Source organism: Convolutriloba macropyga, chromosome 7, assembly GCF_964194025.1.
Source record: "Convolutriloba macropyga chromosome 7, txConMacr16.3, whole genome shotgun sequence".
NCBI classification, from domain to species: Eukaryota; Metazoa; Xenacoelomorpha; order Acoela; family Convolutidae; genus Convolutriloba; species Convolutriloba macropyga.
The window spans coordinates 5,879,388-5,896,214 of NC_134474.1; the positions used below are offsets into that span (position 1 = coordinate 5,879,388).

General features: G+C 34.1%; 2 protein-coding genes and 1 non-coding gene across 3 annotated transcripts in view; 2 read left to right on the forward strand and 1 right to left on the reverse strand.

The window, feature by feature from the left end:
• Positions 1-16,827, forward strand: part of LOC142342513 (uncharacterized) — a 403,423-nt gene that overhangs the window by 325,849 nt on the left and 60,747 nt on the right. The window lies entirely within an intron of this gene.
• On the forward strand, positions 1,215-13,470 carry LOC142342062 (uncharacterized). Its single transcript, XM_075393245.1, has 4 exons — positions 1,215-1,375; positions 7,242-7,498; positions 11,692-11,896; positions 13,243-13,470. The coding sequence occupies exons 1-4, from the start codon at positions 1,221-1,223 to the stop codon at positions 13,460-13,462; spliced, it is 837 nt and encodes a 278-aa protein (XP_075249360.1). The 5' UTR covers positions 1,215-1,220; the 3' UTR covers positions 13,463-13,470.
• On the reverse strand, positions 15,548-15,739 carry LOC142343335 (U2 spliceosomal RNA). Its single transcript, XR_012759206.1, has one exon. It is a non-coding gene; the product is annotated as a U2 spliceosomal RNA (small nuclear RNA).

Here is a 16,827-nt window from a genome sequence, read left to right on the forward strand (position 1 = left end):
TAAGATAACTCTTACAATTAATTTAATACAGTTGACTCAATATTGCTCCCATTACATAGGCATCGATCAATTAGTAATATTCAAGTCATTGGAGAGCTGATGATGGTCAAAACAGTTGTAATGATTAGACAACTTTCTAACTTTCTTAAATTAAAACTTAAAACGCCTCCACCCAACTTTCTACACCCCCCACCCCCGCCCCCAATTTTGCCTAATGATGTATTATGTAATTGCAAGTGCTCTGTAACAGTGATCCAGTACTTCAGTTGAGTAGTTCATAGCTATATATCATAATCAATTTTCCATTGTGATCACTGGATCTTTTCCCTTTGTGCCCCCCCCCCCCCAGCTTAGTGGGTGCATATTATTTGCACCGCCAGACGCACGTGCCATATTTTCACATGGTGATTTTCTATGTAATGGCAAGTGGTCTGTAACTGGGGGGGGGGGGGGTCGCATAATGTAGCGGGGGGGGGGGGGGGTGGACAGACGGAAAAGATCCAGACCACTTTTGGGTCTTCCACATTATACCACTCCCCTAGCACAAAATTATAGCCCCAACCCACTATAGTACCCCCCATCCCCATTTAAGCTTACTGGAGGAGGGGGGGGGGGGGGGGTGTTCAGACCCTCAGCTTTGACCTCGATCACCTAAACGCAATGAGTATTAATCAACATCTGTTAATTCTTTAACTTAACCCCAAAGTGAACTAGTTCTAACTAGACTACAAGGAATAATACACATGATAGGGAAAGGAGTGGTAATTTAACAGATTTAAAATTGTAAAGTTAACAAAATAAACATAAAGGGGGGATAAAAAATTCCCTGTAAGTCAACAGTAGCGTCTGTTCAAGGCAAATTACTCCCAGACAACACACACTGTTGAGCTAACTTCTCTGTAATGATCATTTGATTGCGATAAAAAGTTGAATGACAATAAAAGTGTTGCTAACTTGACTTATGGTAAATAAATCTACAGCTCAGCAATTCATTATATATAAAATAGAAAAAAAAGAATTTAACAGTACCAAACTTCTTACAAAAAGTTTTCACAAATTTTTTATATTTGTCTTTTTTAAAAAAAATATTCGAGTTTACTGGTAACTAAAAAGTACTGTTTATAAAAGCTGTATAGTAACCGTTAATTTGATGTTTTTCAATAACATATCTGATTTGATACAAAGTATTTGAAATACAAATTATTAAAAAAACTTTATAAATGGATAAAAATTTGAAATTGAGAGGCGACTGTGTCCACTTGGAAGAGATGTTCCCACCCATGTGTGAAACAATGGACAAAAGAGAGATCATTGGAAGTGAGTTCAGCTGTTTCGGCGAGTGGGCTAGGAACATTGCGGAACATACGGAAGACCCGTGAGTCAGTTTGAATAAATTCGTAATGAAAAGTTGTGCGACGGGATAGTTTTATAACTAGAATTTTAAAAATAACTAGCCCGTACCTAACTCAAAAGCAAATTCAGTACTGAATCAGAGTAAAATTCAGAAATTATCAGTACTGATTTAAGTCACAATAACTAGAAACTTAAGAAAAGGAAGTTTGATAGCAAAGAACAGAGCGGGATGAATTCACAAAGTTTGGGGTACAGATCAGAAAAGTTTATACTCGGCAATTTTTTTCAACCTTTTCAATTTATTTTTCCTCTTGGATGTTCACTTGGGGGACAACGGTCAAAAAATTTCTCAAAATTGGTAACAGTAAATATGAAGATTGTCAACAAAAGTTTTCGGTTTTTCTCATGACGGCGCAGCTTAGTGGGCTTATAACCTACAGCCAAATTTACCACAAACATACTAAAGTGGCGGATACTAAGGGAAAGATCAAAGTTCAAGAGATTGCACTCTGTGAATGGTTTATATCTCGGAAACGGTAATAATTTACTTTGAACTGCGAGCATAACAATTTTTATTGTTACGTACGAAAAAATAATAAAAATAATAAGAAAAAATTTATAAGCTTGCTTAAAGAAAAAAGTAGACAAGAAAATCAGATCACATAGTTATGCAGACATATTGGAAACTACTCAATTCAAATTAAAATTTGCAAAAACAAAAGCAAATGAAAAAAAAAATACGAATGTTTTAATGAATATGAATATGAAAAAAATCCAAGGTCGTTAACATTTATTTTTTAATATAAAACAAAGCGGCTCGTTAATGTGCGTTCGCACATGATGTTCCGACCCGAGCTCATCTACATTTTTGACTTAATTGTCAACCAAATGAAGAGATAACAAAAATAGATGTTTGAATTAAAAAAAAATGCTTTATTTTAAGTTAATTAAACACACTAAATACTGCCTCGCTGAAATAGCAATCATAGGTTTCATTCATTTAGCATCAATAACTCATCACAATAAGTCGCATGGCAAAGAAAAATATATCAAAACCACGAAATTTTTGAGAAAACCCATAGTATCAAAGTCAAAAAATTCTACAGCTTTCAACGGAAGGCATTTAATACGCTAAATTATGCCTAGATGATGTGACGACTAGGATGTTTGTGATTCAAAATTTATCAATAAGACATTACAACAAGTCATTGACTATGAAAACAACAACAAAAACAGGCAAAATCCAAAAGTTCGGTAGAAAACTGAGAGAAGAAAGTGTCCAAGCTATGAGCTTTTTTCTCTGAAAACTTTTTCAACGATCCATTGAACGTCTTCACTAAGCCAATGGGAGCTATCAATATTAGGATAATGTAATACGATTTCAAAAGGAACCAAAATAACTAAAAAAAATCCTAAAATTATAAAAATTATGAAAACTCGTGCACCGAAGTCAAAAAAACCACTAGTTAGAAGACAAAACCGCTAACTAGATAAATTGTTGCTGATGTAGAAAAAAGCGGTTCTGTCATTACCGAGATTGACTTACAGTCCACGAAAATAAGCTTAAGATTGATTTATGTTAAAAAAAAATTAAAAAAATATTTTTAAAGTCTTAACAGCCATTAAACTCAAAATCTTTCATAAGAATTCAATGAATACGCTCAGCTATGCCACGATGTGAATACAAGGATGTGTATGATGCCTAGGTAATCAATAAGACATCACAATATGTCTTATGACTATGAAAAAAAACAACAAATACAGGCAAAAACCAAAAATTTTTTTGGAAAAATGGGAGAAGAAAGTGTTGAAGCCATTTAAACCATATTTTTTTCTCAGAAAATTTTATCTATGATCCTTTGGACGTCTTCACTAAAGGAAGATGTAGCCGTCAATATTAGGATGACGTGATAAGATTTCAAAATGAACCAATAAAACGAAATGTCCAAAAAAAATTTTAAAAAATTTGAAATCTTGTGTTATTGAAGACGTATAACCAATAGTTATTTGATAAAGCCGCGAATGAGATTAACTTATGTTGCAGTGGTATGAAGGAATTCAATCCTGTTTTTACTGAGACGAACTTACAGTTCACAAAAATAAGTTTATGATTTACTAATTTTAAAAAACTTTCGAAAATTTATTTTTAAAGTCTTAACAGCCATTAGCTGTCCACTCACAGCACTAGATAGGTTCACTTAATGCTCATTAGCAAATCTATTGCACCTTTAGTTAACAAGTTTATGCCATAGGATTATAAAACTTTAGTAAAACCTCAAAACAATAAATAAAAATTTCATTTGAAATTACTAAATTTGAGATACGAGTCCAAAAGAAAACATGAGCGATCCCTTCGAAACAATTTTTTTTCATTGGGCTTCATTTGATCGTAAAAGAGGTTAGTCATTAACGGAACTTCGATATTAAAAGTGTCTAGTATTCTCTAGGTGACTTGAAAAACGAAAAAAATTGCAAAATTTTCTAAAAAAAAGAGCTCCCAAACCTAATTTGAATTTTTTTATATATTAAACTTCCCTCTAAGACTAGAACTAGTCTTCATTATCTCCTTTCGTCTATTAAAAACCTAAAATGGATTTACTTTTTGGCGTGAAATCTAGTTTTGAATTAAATTTTTCGTAGAAAAAACGTTAATTCGAACGAAAATTACGGTAAAAGTGAACAAAAGTGAACCAAATATCCAGTGTTCACATGAAATTTTAAACCTCGATAACTCTTCGAAAAAAACGAAATTCAAAAAAATCTTTTTAATTTCGAATTCTACGCTGGACGAGCTTTTTAATGATACCGCGCACATTTCTCTACGATGAATATATCGGTCGGCCAAAATTCACGGAACAAAAAAAACCCATTTGAGTATATGTGGGGTCGGAACAATTACTTCGGTTACAATGATATTGAGGTCTGATTTTGATTTCAAATTGAATTTTATAGGAAAGGTTTCTGATAGATTTTTTTCTGTCTTTTATAACACTATTATATACCGATGATAATGATCTTTTATCCGAGGTTCAGAAATTTTCCGTCCCGGCCACAGTTTCTTAAGATATTTTTAGAAATTTGACCTGTAATTGAATTTAACAGTAATTAAATAGCATTTGTGAACAGTTTAACTGTTTACGCAAATCGAAAAATTAGGTAACTTTAACTACATTAATTTCTTTCCATTTCCGATCGATTTTATCTTGGCTTAATAAATTTCCTCCTTAATTTATTATTTTCAGAACCAATCGCTGAAAAAATTTTCCAAAATTCAATTAGCCTCAATTTTTGAGACAACTATTAAATCTAATTTGTCGGTACTGCAATCAACTTACTTCCTCTCTCTAAAACTTTAAACTAACTAAAATTTTTGGCTCATGTTGCTAACAATGTCAGTTATGCTGAGTAGTTCTATCAAAAAATGTAGCAAAAAATTGACCAACTTTTGCAAAAAAAATCGAATAAAAATGCTAGCATGTCTCCAATGCAAGTTTTGCGGTATCGAAAATCTAACAGTGCTGTCAGTGGATTTAAAGGTAGAACAGAAAACATAGTTTGGTAATTTCTCAAATCGTCATGTACTAAATAGACGAAAATTCAATTTTTCTTTACTAACTGCAACACAAACTTAAAAATTTTCCCTCTTAAGAAAAATAAATCCTAATTTTATGTGTTTTTAAACTGTATTACGCATACTTAAACTCACGTATCTATATAAAAACTTACAGTTTTCACAAAAAATTAAACTTTCGTAAATGCTTAATTGAACTACGTTTCAGGGAACCTGTTTTGCAATGAATAGATTTCCTTCTACAGGTAAAATATGACGAAAGATAGAAAGAACCTTTACGCTTCTCTTTCAGCGTTTGCCAAATTTCAATTGAAAAAGTTGAGTCAGTCTTGGAAGAAAACCTTGTATTTTAATATTTGGTCAGTTATAAAGTACTACCTGTTTTAGGAAGAAATAAATCAGCTACTATTACTACAATAGGTTTTCGAATTATAAAACTTTTTAAACTTACATCAAAAAACGAACGCCGAACTATAAACAACACTGTCGATAAAATTTATTGGGATGATAAACAAAGCCCTGTTTAATAGAATAGCCATAAATGTTCTCAATTTTCCAGAATAATAAAATAATTGTTATAATTTTTTGAAAAAATTTTGGTTACGTATTCCGTCCAAGTCTTGTCTTTTTGTAATTGACGCGCAGTTGTTCAACCCGTTCTCTCATATTTTCATTTCTAGCATCTCAAAAATTTGCGACAAGAATGTGAAAGTAGTGAAAAATATAGTTGGAGTATTAAAATATTTTGGTAACTTAAATACCCAATTCATTGTTATACTTGAAATAAATCCCCAATCAACAATAAAAAACTGTTTGTCATACAAAATCTGCAGAGTTAATGCAAAAATGTTGTCAATTGACATCGGTAAGAGAAAAATTAAAATGTTTTCAAGAGCTAAAATATCAGAGCTTCTGATTAATTTTGGTAAAATTTTGCGACATAAGCTTTATTCTTGCAGTTAAATAATAAAAGATACCTCATTAGTATTTTTTATAACTAACTCATACCTGAGAATTGAAAAAGCAATTAGGGAACAAAACTTCGCATCAATTATTTCTCCAGAAAGAATTGAAAAATTTTTCATTAGCCAAATTATTTGATTTAAAGTCAGCACGTCGCTGACATATTTTGTGCTTTGAATGTTAAATGAATTTTTGACCTTGATAAGCATTTTCATGATAAAATTTAAGTAATCAGTTTTTGTTTCTATTTATTAAAGAGAACACGAAATACAATCAAAGAAACACCAAAACTTTTTGTCCTTATTCCTTTGAAGGTTTGGAATTCGAGAAAGTTTTTCAACAATTGACTCAAACTGTTTAGCTGCTGTACTGGTTTTCCCTTTGGGGCTTGACATAAAGACCCATACTGACATGCATTCGTACTATCCCCAGTTATTTAAGTGGCAAACAAGAAGCAAAGCTGAAAACGAACCAAGAAAAACACTAAATAATGTTTAATTGTTGTCTGAGCAAAAAAATAAGCGTCAAAGAGTTGCAGCGCAAACCAAGTTAAGAAAACTAATCCTAATAGCTGAATTTGGGAACGACGTACAACTTGAAATAAGATTGCAGCAAAATTAAATTTTTCTCGGCTCATGTTATTAAAAATAATTATGGTATTAAAAATGCAGCATTTTTATTGAAAAAAACCCTTGCATGGCAAAAAAATAGTTTTTTTTTCCAATCGAGGAAACGCTTTTTTGGCACGGTTGTATATCTCCGTTATAATTTTATTAAAAAATGTAATGTATGTTTCCGCCTTTCACCCGTTTGGTAGGTTATGTAAACTATCGTCCACGCAATAATGACTCAAGAAAACCATTTTCAAGATAATATCGGAGTCCTAGTTTTTAATATTACCAATGTTGTGCATAGCAATAATCTATGCTCTATATCGTGGCCTCCAACACAGGTCAAAATTGTTCATTAAAAAATTGTGCTTAATATAGCGGTGAAATTACCTATTTTAGCGGTGAATTGTGGTGAATTTTTGTAAGATCACCGCTTACTCTAGCGGTGATCTTATATAATTTCACCGCATTCACCGCATTTTCACCGCATTCACCGCATTTCACCGCATTCACCGCATTTGCGGTGAAAAAACTAACTTTTCACCGCTTATCTTACATATTTTTCCGATTTTTTCTCGACCCGGGCATCAGTTTTAATTTAGAAATTTACAATGATTGCGGCGATTACTGATTTGGTTGCCTGATCCAACATTATCCACTAAACTGTTAATAGTTAATAGTTAATGCTAATAGTTCCATCATTATTTCAATTTAGTGACTCTATAATTTTAAGTCTGATTTAGTCTAGCCAACTTCAGCACAGCGCATAATGTGTTCTACCCTAATGTGAACTCGCCTTCTGAACTTCCAATCACTACAAATTTCACATCAGACTGGGCTAAACACCATTACATGCAGCACACCTTTGACCCCTATGACTCATATCACCAATCATCATTTCACAGCTTTGAAAGTTCACAGATTCTTTCAGCCCAGTTGCCAAATTTGCAACCATCGGGAGCCAGTTATGATGACAGTTGCCAACTTCATCAGTCTATTGGTAGGTTCGGTGTCTGGACAAAATACCCAATGCCAATATACACAATGAGACAAAATACCCAAAATATACCCATTATTTTATCCCGATATTGAAACTAGCAGTTTATTTAGCAAAATATATAGGTAGTGCATTATTGGCCATGCCTCTCGCGGACCACGGCTATGCCTCAGCGCCCTTGGGAATTGACATCAAAATATCACAACCGAACATGGAATTAAAATATCAGCTTTATTATGAGAAAACATGCTTGTAATATTGAGTGCTAATCTGTAATAGGATTATTGAAAGAAAATATCAAAAAGAATGAATTGGGTATAATGGAATTGGGTATATTGTCGTGTAACAAGTAAGGTTCCATTACATGGCCAATGTCGGATTTTTCGAGTAAATTTACTCGGTTTTATCACTTTTTTAAAAGCTATAAGTAACCTAATTCCACATAACTAAGAGACTGTCCATTAGACCGAAATGCAAGGAAGCTTAATTGATGATTATTTTCAGAAATGTCACATTCGATACCGACAATTTAAGAAGACAATTAGCAGTTTTGCCATTACCCACAGCACTGTTCATAAGAACAACTAAGTCTTAAAATTGGTCTCAATAAAGTTAGTGAAATAAATTTTAGGTTAATTACATGATAAAAATTGTGGAAATGGGCTACGTTCATCGGTGAATACTGTTGACAAATTGCCTTTTCGGACTTTGGAAACGTAACGTCCGTGATGTGATTTTCAATCTGTTTTGTCATATACTGTCCGCCATTCCTTCGAGTCCTGAGAACCCAAACTATGCGCAGCGAAACATCCTCTTCGATTTCTTGAAAAGAAGCTTTGATTAACTGCAGATTTTTGAATCCCTGTGGTAATACATTTGAAATCCAGTGTGCTTCACAAAAATTTTTAAATTTTCATCTCGTTTGATATTACAACTTTCTTGAAATATTATGATATACCTTTAAGGGGATAAAGCATCAGATCTGATAGGACAATAGTCAGATCATACTTGATTAAAAAGTGCTTTTTGATCAGATGCTGCAGTGAACTCCAAGTCTGTATCACTACTAGGCAGGTCTAAATAAAGTTTTTTCAAATTTTTTCGTACTAGGCAAGTCTAACGACAAGTCTCGTAAGTCTGGCAAGTCGTGGCCGAGAATTGGATAACACTTGCAACTTGATTCCCAAGCGAAAACGAGAGTAGGTGAAAATTTCAAATCCGGGAAAATTTTGTCCAGCAAGACTAATTTCTTTTTATTAAATAATTTATTTTATTATTATATTATTTAAATAATACACGCGCTCATATTTCGATTTAATATGCCTTAACAAAAAACTGAGAGAATATTGTGATCATATAGTGACATGAATGATAATTATGATACATGTTGTTATTGTTCCGACCCTCTTGAGGGGGGAGGAACTATATACTCAACTGGGTTTTTTTTTGTTCCGTGAATTTTCGCCGCTCGATATATTCATCGTAGAGAGTTGAGACTGGTATCATTAGAAAGCTCATCCAGCGTAGAATATGGAATTAAAAAGATTTTTTTAATTTTCGTTTTCTACAGGGAGTTATCGAGGCTTAAACTTCTGAGAAAAGAAGAGTGAATTCACGTTGTTTTTATTCACATTTTCCGGAATTTTTGCCTAAATTTTCGTCAATTTTGCTAAAATTTGTTATAATTTTTAAGAATAGTGTCGTTGATTTTATTTTTGAAGACGAACAAGCATTTTTGATTGTTTTGATTTAATTTTTTGGTCAAAAAATCTGGATAAACATTTCAAAATTTAGCCTTTTTCATCAACAACAGCACGAAATAAGCTACTTTAGTCCACTTTGATTAAATTTGCCGACAGTACATCCCCAAACAACACTCAAAAAATCTTTGTAGACTCAGAGGGGGGCTATTTCTACTTCAGAGTCCGCTGAGAGTGCACTGTAGTTAAAACCTTGCCGTTTTTTGCCAACTTTACTCGTTGATTATCAAAAATGCAGAATTTATTTTGAGTTTTCAACTAACAAATTATCTATATCTACAACATTCGAAAAATCAGTTATTCCTTAGGGACGATAAGTATTATTAGGGCTTGTTTTTGGCCATTCTAGGACTGTTACAATCCAAAAAAAATCGGGTTTTAATCAGTCGGTCTTTTTTTTTTTAAAAAAAAAGACTTTTTTTTAATAATAAAAACAGAACATATCAAATCAAAGCTCAGGAGTGATAGGTGCAACCGATTTGCTTGTTAAGCAGCTCCAAGCTAATGCATTAAGTTTTTTAATTGAAAATTTATGGTCGTTTCTTTTTTTAAAAATAATTGACCTTTCAATAAATAATGGCTTAATTAACTTTTTCTCTATTTTTTTCTTAATTTGTACAACTTCCAGCTTAATGTCAGCAAAAAAACGACCGCTATTTCTTTCTACTTATTTAACATTTATTCTCAGTTGCAGTCTTAAGCCTGAAATTATTATTTTCTGGCTTTGATACCACAAGATTTCAGATTTTTTTGTTTTGATATTTGCCAGTTTTTCACGTTTTCTAATTTTGTCACATTATCACATTTTTGACGGTTCTCATGTCACCTCATTAGCATTCAAAATAAGGCACAATTGAACATATTAAAATTCTGAAAGATATACATCATCGTTTCAACGGCCTCGACGCCTCTTTCTTGAAGAAATCAATTGAATTTTTTAATTTTGTCTCTAACTGTCATTTATACTTTGTCATTTCGGTCGTATGAAATTTCCTGTATAGTGATAGCTTTTATTGGCTTTTCATAGAAGAGTAGAAGAACCGATATTCTGATATTAGTAGATAGCTGATGGCTTTCATGACGATCAAAACAATCGTTTTCCAAAATTAAAAAAAAAAAAATTTTCAGCTTCGCAATTTTGTTCTTTTTATGTTTCTTTTTGTTACCTAATCTCGTTAGTTAGCTACAGGTCAAATATAACATTATGGGTGTCAAAGGAATAAGAGGGATTGGTGTCCCAAAATCTTTTAAAGAATTTGTTATGACCTTACTGGCTTCGACACCGGTTTTTCACAAAAAAAAAGTAAACTAATGTGATTTTTGTCATATTTGACGTTCTTTTTGTAGATGCAAGAAACATTCTGGATAATTACAGGTCTCGAGGGCTTCCTTTGAATAAACGACCCTATTTAAATAGCTCTTTTTGTTATTAATGCCTTTCATGACATTAAATGTAATTTTGTTTCGAAAAAAAAAATTACATAATTTAGCACTTCGCTTTTTTGTCTGCTTGTTACCTAGTCTTACTAATGAATAGCCACGTACTAAATTATAACTGTTTGAAGATGGCGCAATCAAATGTATTTTGAGTGCCAAAAATTGGCTTGACGGTTTTGACAGCGTTTTCTGGCAAGTTTCAATTGAAATTTTGTTTGTTCTTTGTTGTTCTTTTTAGCCGCTTTAAAAAATGAATAAGGACAGGTCCTAATGCCCTTCCATAGAAGTAGTGGAAATCGTAAATTTGTGCTAATATTAATTGATTCCTAATGGTATTTATTACTTTGAAATTAACTGTTTCAAAAAAATAAGTTAATTTTTTTACTTTACTGTTTTTGTTCTTTCTTGTATAATTGTTACCAAACCTTTTTATGGACTGGTCGCATATGTTTTCTGGGGATTTATAATTTATTTTTGTTTAGTTTTGGGTTTATCTGACGGTATGTTGATTTTGTTATTAAATTTAGTTTTTAAGAAGGACATAAATTTTTTGATGTAATTAATGTTTGTTGTTGTTGTTGTTTGATTTTGCTTTTCGTCTTGACTCGCTTTCTTAATATTGACATATTACAGCAATCTAATGCATCAACTTTTACTCCACTGAGTTATTTGCTTTGGAGGCTATCTTATCGTTGATACAGAATTTTTTGAAAAAGACTTGGGCTTTTTTGGGAATCGCAAAAAATAATTTTTGGGTTCTTCTATCTGTTCCTCATTTGGTAGACAATTATGCCAAATTTGTGGATGGGCGGGGTCGGAACCTTATGTGCCATCGCACATTACCGAGCCGCCTTGTTTATGTTTACTTTCTGATGTTTATGCGAAGATCAGATATCGTCTCTCATTAATGATAAGCATAACTTCAACAAATAGACTCAAACTCAATCATGGATAAGACAACTGTTTTTTTTTGTCATTTGAGAATTGTGTTCTATACAGGTGGGTACCCTTTGCTACCCCCGTTGGAAGACCCCTTCGGCAGCAGTTACCCGCCAGAGGTACAACACCACCCGAATCTTATTCACCATGACATATACATACAACAACAGCACCATCATCATCAATTGAACCCTCTTGAGAGACTGAGATTGAAGAAGAAGCAACAGCGCATCAACGCCACAACTAGAGAGAGAAATCGAATGAGGTAAAAAGTTTTTTATCGTCTCGTAGTGAAAATATTTAACTGGTTGACAAAGTGACTAAATGGCATTTTTGTCTCAAAAATTAGAATTTCAGATGATATTTTGGAAGGATAAGTTTACGAACATCTTTACAAAAATCGATCCGTTATTGTTTTTTTTTTCGTAAGCATCATATAGTTGAATTTCAGTAGTACTTCTCTTAACTGCTGCAAACAAAAAACTTCTGTCTGATTTTTGTCCGTGAGTCTTTATATCACTTTTAATTCTTCTAGAACAAGAAAACGATCAAAAATCTATCGAATTTCAGTCCACTCGTATCAAATTTAAGGAAATTGGAGATCTTAGCGCGCGGGAACGTTCCCTTTAAAAAAGATACATTACTATGTATGTTAGTTTTTGAGCGCTTGTTTTTGTTAATTAGTGTGTAAGACAACAAGGTGGACTATATAAAAATAAGAAATAGATTGAAAATTTTCTGGCTGTTTGTTTCCGACTTTTGTTGGTTTTTTGAATTCATTTGTTTTCTGAATAACAATGGGACTCAATGTAATAAGTTGTTGAAATACTTGCAATTTCTAGCGGCGATTACGGCAAATGTAGTGAAAATGTTACGACCGGTGAAAACTTATTAACAAAAACTTGCCTCTAATTTTAATTTTATTTCTCACAAACTTTCCCCGGTTCCAATTTTCGCTTCAACAAAATGTAAGAAATGCATTGATTTGTGAATTTGTAAAAAAAAACAAGTTTTTCGGGTCTTTTCTTATAGCCACATACCCCCATTTCTATAGCCATCATGATTAGGGGGGGGGGGGGGGGGGGGGTATACGTTATCTGACCACTAATCTGGGGGACTTTAATGGACAAGACCCTGTTTTTCTTGATCAAATTAACATTTCTTCCTTAAATGCTGTGTTTCTATCCCCAGGATTCGCAAAAAACTTTAATCGAGCTAGCTGTTATCGCAAACTTACGAAGGAACAACGGCGAGTTGCGTTGATTTCTTTCGCCGCAAACTGCCCAGTGTCACCGCTACTTTTACAGAGAATAGTGTTATTTTCATTTAAAATCGGAAAACCCCAAGTGTTGAAGATGACAAGTGTTGAACGGCTACAACCTCCAATATTTGCATGTCTGGAAACTATCCAAGATAAACATAACTTCATCAATTTTGATTTTTTGGGGTCAATTTTGTCCGACTATCTTACTAATTATTCACTCCAAATATTTACGACAACTCAAACATTTTTATATGGAGCAAGTATAAATCAGTGCGTGTGAATGTTCGTATGTGAAACTTGCTGCAATAAGAAATTTTTTCCCCGAAACAACCATTTTTTTGCTTTAGACAATTAGACGTGGCATTCCAGCATCTTGCCAAACATGTGCCCACGCTGCCCAAGAACAGGAAGGCCTCTAAACAGGAGGTACTAACGGGTGCCATCAACTACATCAGAGAACTCCTGACAGACATCGAGGCAGAACACGAACAGACCAATGAAATCTCAGAACCAGTCAAAACTGATGTCGGCAAAAACTCAAAAAACAAAAAAGTTGTAAAATCGTAATCTTTGTAAAATTGGTTTCATTGTGGCTGTTTATAAAGCGTAAGATCGGAGACATTTTAATTTCGTAAAAATGGCTGATTTTAAAACTGGTTTAGGAATTTCAGTTTATTTTCAGAGCAGACGAAAGATGTAAATTTTAGCCTGTTCTGAACAAATGTTCAGCTTAATTCAAACGGAAATTCAGCGCCGATATTCAGTTGATAACAAACATCTGTGCTGTTTTTCCTGAGCTTAGGCGACCTTTGCATTGCTTGGAATGATCGGTTAGGTCGGTTTTGAACGATGTCTCCTTAAGTGGTAGCTCGGAGAGAGGGAAAATTAGGAAAAATTGAGAAGTTGAATCTTTTTCCGTTTGTGTCCCCCCAGTTACAGATCACGTGCCATTACATAGTAACTCATTACATGTGGCACGTCGTGCGACTGGGGGAGCAAATAAGGCGGGGTGGCAAACGGAAAAGATCCGGGAAGTTTACTGGAAAGGGAATAAAGACCAGTTTTTAATAGTATAAGAATGGCGAGTTCTCCATGATGTAAGTCACTGATTTAGCTTTCAAACTTTTAGATGCTAAGTTCTGAAAGAAATCTTGAGTGGAGGAGCGAACAGGCGGCAGTTGGTCCCCTGCCCGGAAATTTCCGTACTAAACCGTTAAGTTGGCGGTCACGCAAGCAAGCGGAGTTTTGAAAATGAGGCCAAGTAAGCCGACAAATTTTGGGATACCCGTATTTTAAGATGCCCCTGGCGTGCCAGTATTCGCGCGTCGAGCTTCGCCACGATAACCGGCCCCGCTGCTTTTGGATTACATCCCAGAGCGAATGAGAGGCATGGCCATGGACAGCGGTCGGCTGAGGCACCTACCCACAAGATTTCTAAAAATTGACGTATTTTTGTTTCTTTGGTGCATTGGAATACATAATGCACTATAATACTGTGCGCAGTGTTGATTGTAACAGGTAACAATGTTTTTTTTTTCTGATAGATTAGATAACTTTTACTTTTAACCTATTACATAACTTTTGGCTTACTTTTACACCTGTTGACTTTGCGTTGTGCTGATAATGATTAAGATTTAGTAAAATTGGAATTTTTATATAACTAACACGCAGCTATTTATGTGTTACGACAATACATTCTGTTAATTAAATTCTATTCTAAACGTGCGAGGAAAGACAGCGCATAATGTGGTACAAAACGCGGTAATAAAATAAGGCGAAAATTGCAAACCTACACCATGTTCTAAATCAACGAAAAAACACAAGTAAAAGTTTAGACGGAAAGGTCATTAGTTTAAATATTTGTCATTTCAGGAAAATGAAACAACAATTTACAGACTGTAATAAGGCTCTAACACAACAACATGATCTTAGCCTAAAGGGCGATAATTTCAAAAAAGTGGCTGAAATTTAGTGGCCTGCTTTCTGCTCTTCTTACTACTCCAGTTAATTTTTTAGTGCAATTTGACTTCGCATTGACACCTGACATCAAAACATAGCAGCGCCAACTATGAGAGAATTGGGAAAACAACTTCTAAATAAATGGGATCAAAAATATGTAAAAAACAAGAATTTTGATGTCAAAGTGCCGCAAGTGGACAAAAAGCCACTAGCGCGAAATGGAAGTTTGGTTCAAACAAGAAGTTAGGTCTAGAATGAACTTTGAATGCATTTTGAAAACCAATTAGAAAAAAAATTTGATAAAAAAAATCAAAAAAAAAAATGGAAAATTAAAGTGAAATTGCCGCATGTGAACACCAAAAAACCACTAGCGAGAATGCAAAGTTTTGTTCAAACACCGTTTTCTCACTCTACTTTAAAATTAGAGCGATAACATTTCACGCCGCAAAACCACCAGCTTTTTCATTCCACTTCCTGTTTCGGCGTGCCCAAAATCACCGCTTCCGATTTGACTTCAATAATCATGAAAGTAAGTGGACAGATCTTAAAAATAGACCTCGCAGCACTACAACTCAAAATCTTGGAGAGGTAAGTGACAACTAAAGCCATTGTTATACTATCCCGCAAACACGTTGGGTAATATTAAATAGAGTTGTACGCATAGTCTTGTTAGACCTCTTCAACCTTCAATTTTTTTGATGGACCGTACCCGGCGGTAGTGTAGGACCGGGACGATCCGTGGACCGACTGAAGCAATCTTCTTTGTCCGTTCCGAGGATTAAAAAGCAGTTTAATATTGGTGCCAGGCAATGCCCGACATGCCAGATATTAAGCTGACAAGAACAGATACTACACATGATCTTAGCCAAAAGGCCGAGAAGCGATGATCACGACTGATCTCTTTGACAGTTTCTAAATTCGGATTCAACTTTAGAAACCATTTGGATCTCTGCTCCTAAGATTCCTTCTTTTGACGGTATTATTGGCAGCTTTTTGTTTTATTTCGTCTCAAAAAGGTAACAGAAACTGCATCCACCTAATGAAAAAACAATATTCGAAAAGAGCAATTTCAACTTCTTTTAACGATGCTTTATGTGCTCTATGTTTTGATTTTGTTAAGCGGTATTTATGGTCATAAAAATTTGAATTTAAACGTTGTTAAACGAACAAAATGGTATGTAAGTGCAAGCAATATTGGTACCATTTTAAGTCTGTACCATTCGTCCATATTCAAACTTTAATTGGTATGTGGACTCGAAATATGAGCAAATAGAATTGGAACCATTTTAAAGTGAGGAGATATTGTCTGTATTATCTTGGTTTAATTCCAAGCTCTACGCGCGAATTATTTAACCATTATTGGTATGACATTGCCTGTATCCCTCATTTTGCCCCTTTTTAGTTGCACCCCCGTTATCCCCCCTTCATTTGCACCCCAACTGTTTCACCCGCCCCATCCCTTTAGTTTCACCCCCAACTATTTCACCCGCTTTAGTTTCACCCCAACAATTTCACCCGCTTTAAATGCACCCCCAACTATTTCACCTGCTTTAGTTGCACTCCCCATAATTTCACCCCCTTTAGTTGAACCCCTGATTACCTCCACCCTTACTCGTGCGTCGATTTACACCAAGACACATTACCCTCTAATCTTTTAATCTTTTTGAGTAGAATTTGGCGGTTAATTTTAATACGGGCAGACTCTAAGAGTCGAAGACATCGTTCATTGTCCAGTCAATTTCCAGAACAACCGAAATCGATCCATCCAAAGCTAGCAATTGCAGTAGAAAAATGCAAAAAAAAAACACGAACGAGACATTTTCGGACCCACAAAAACAGCGGTAATTGCAGCGAAGTTGAATGAACAGATAAGCAATTAGAGCGAGAAAAAGATACACAACTGAGGTAATTGGAAATATTGAACTACAATACTACAATTGATAAATAGCACCTATTACAAATAAAATTGTTTA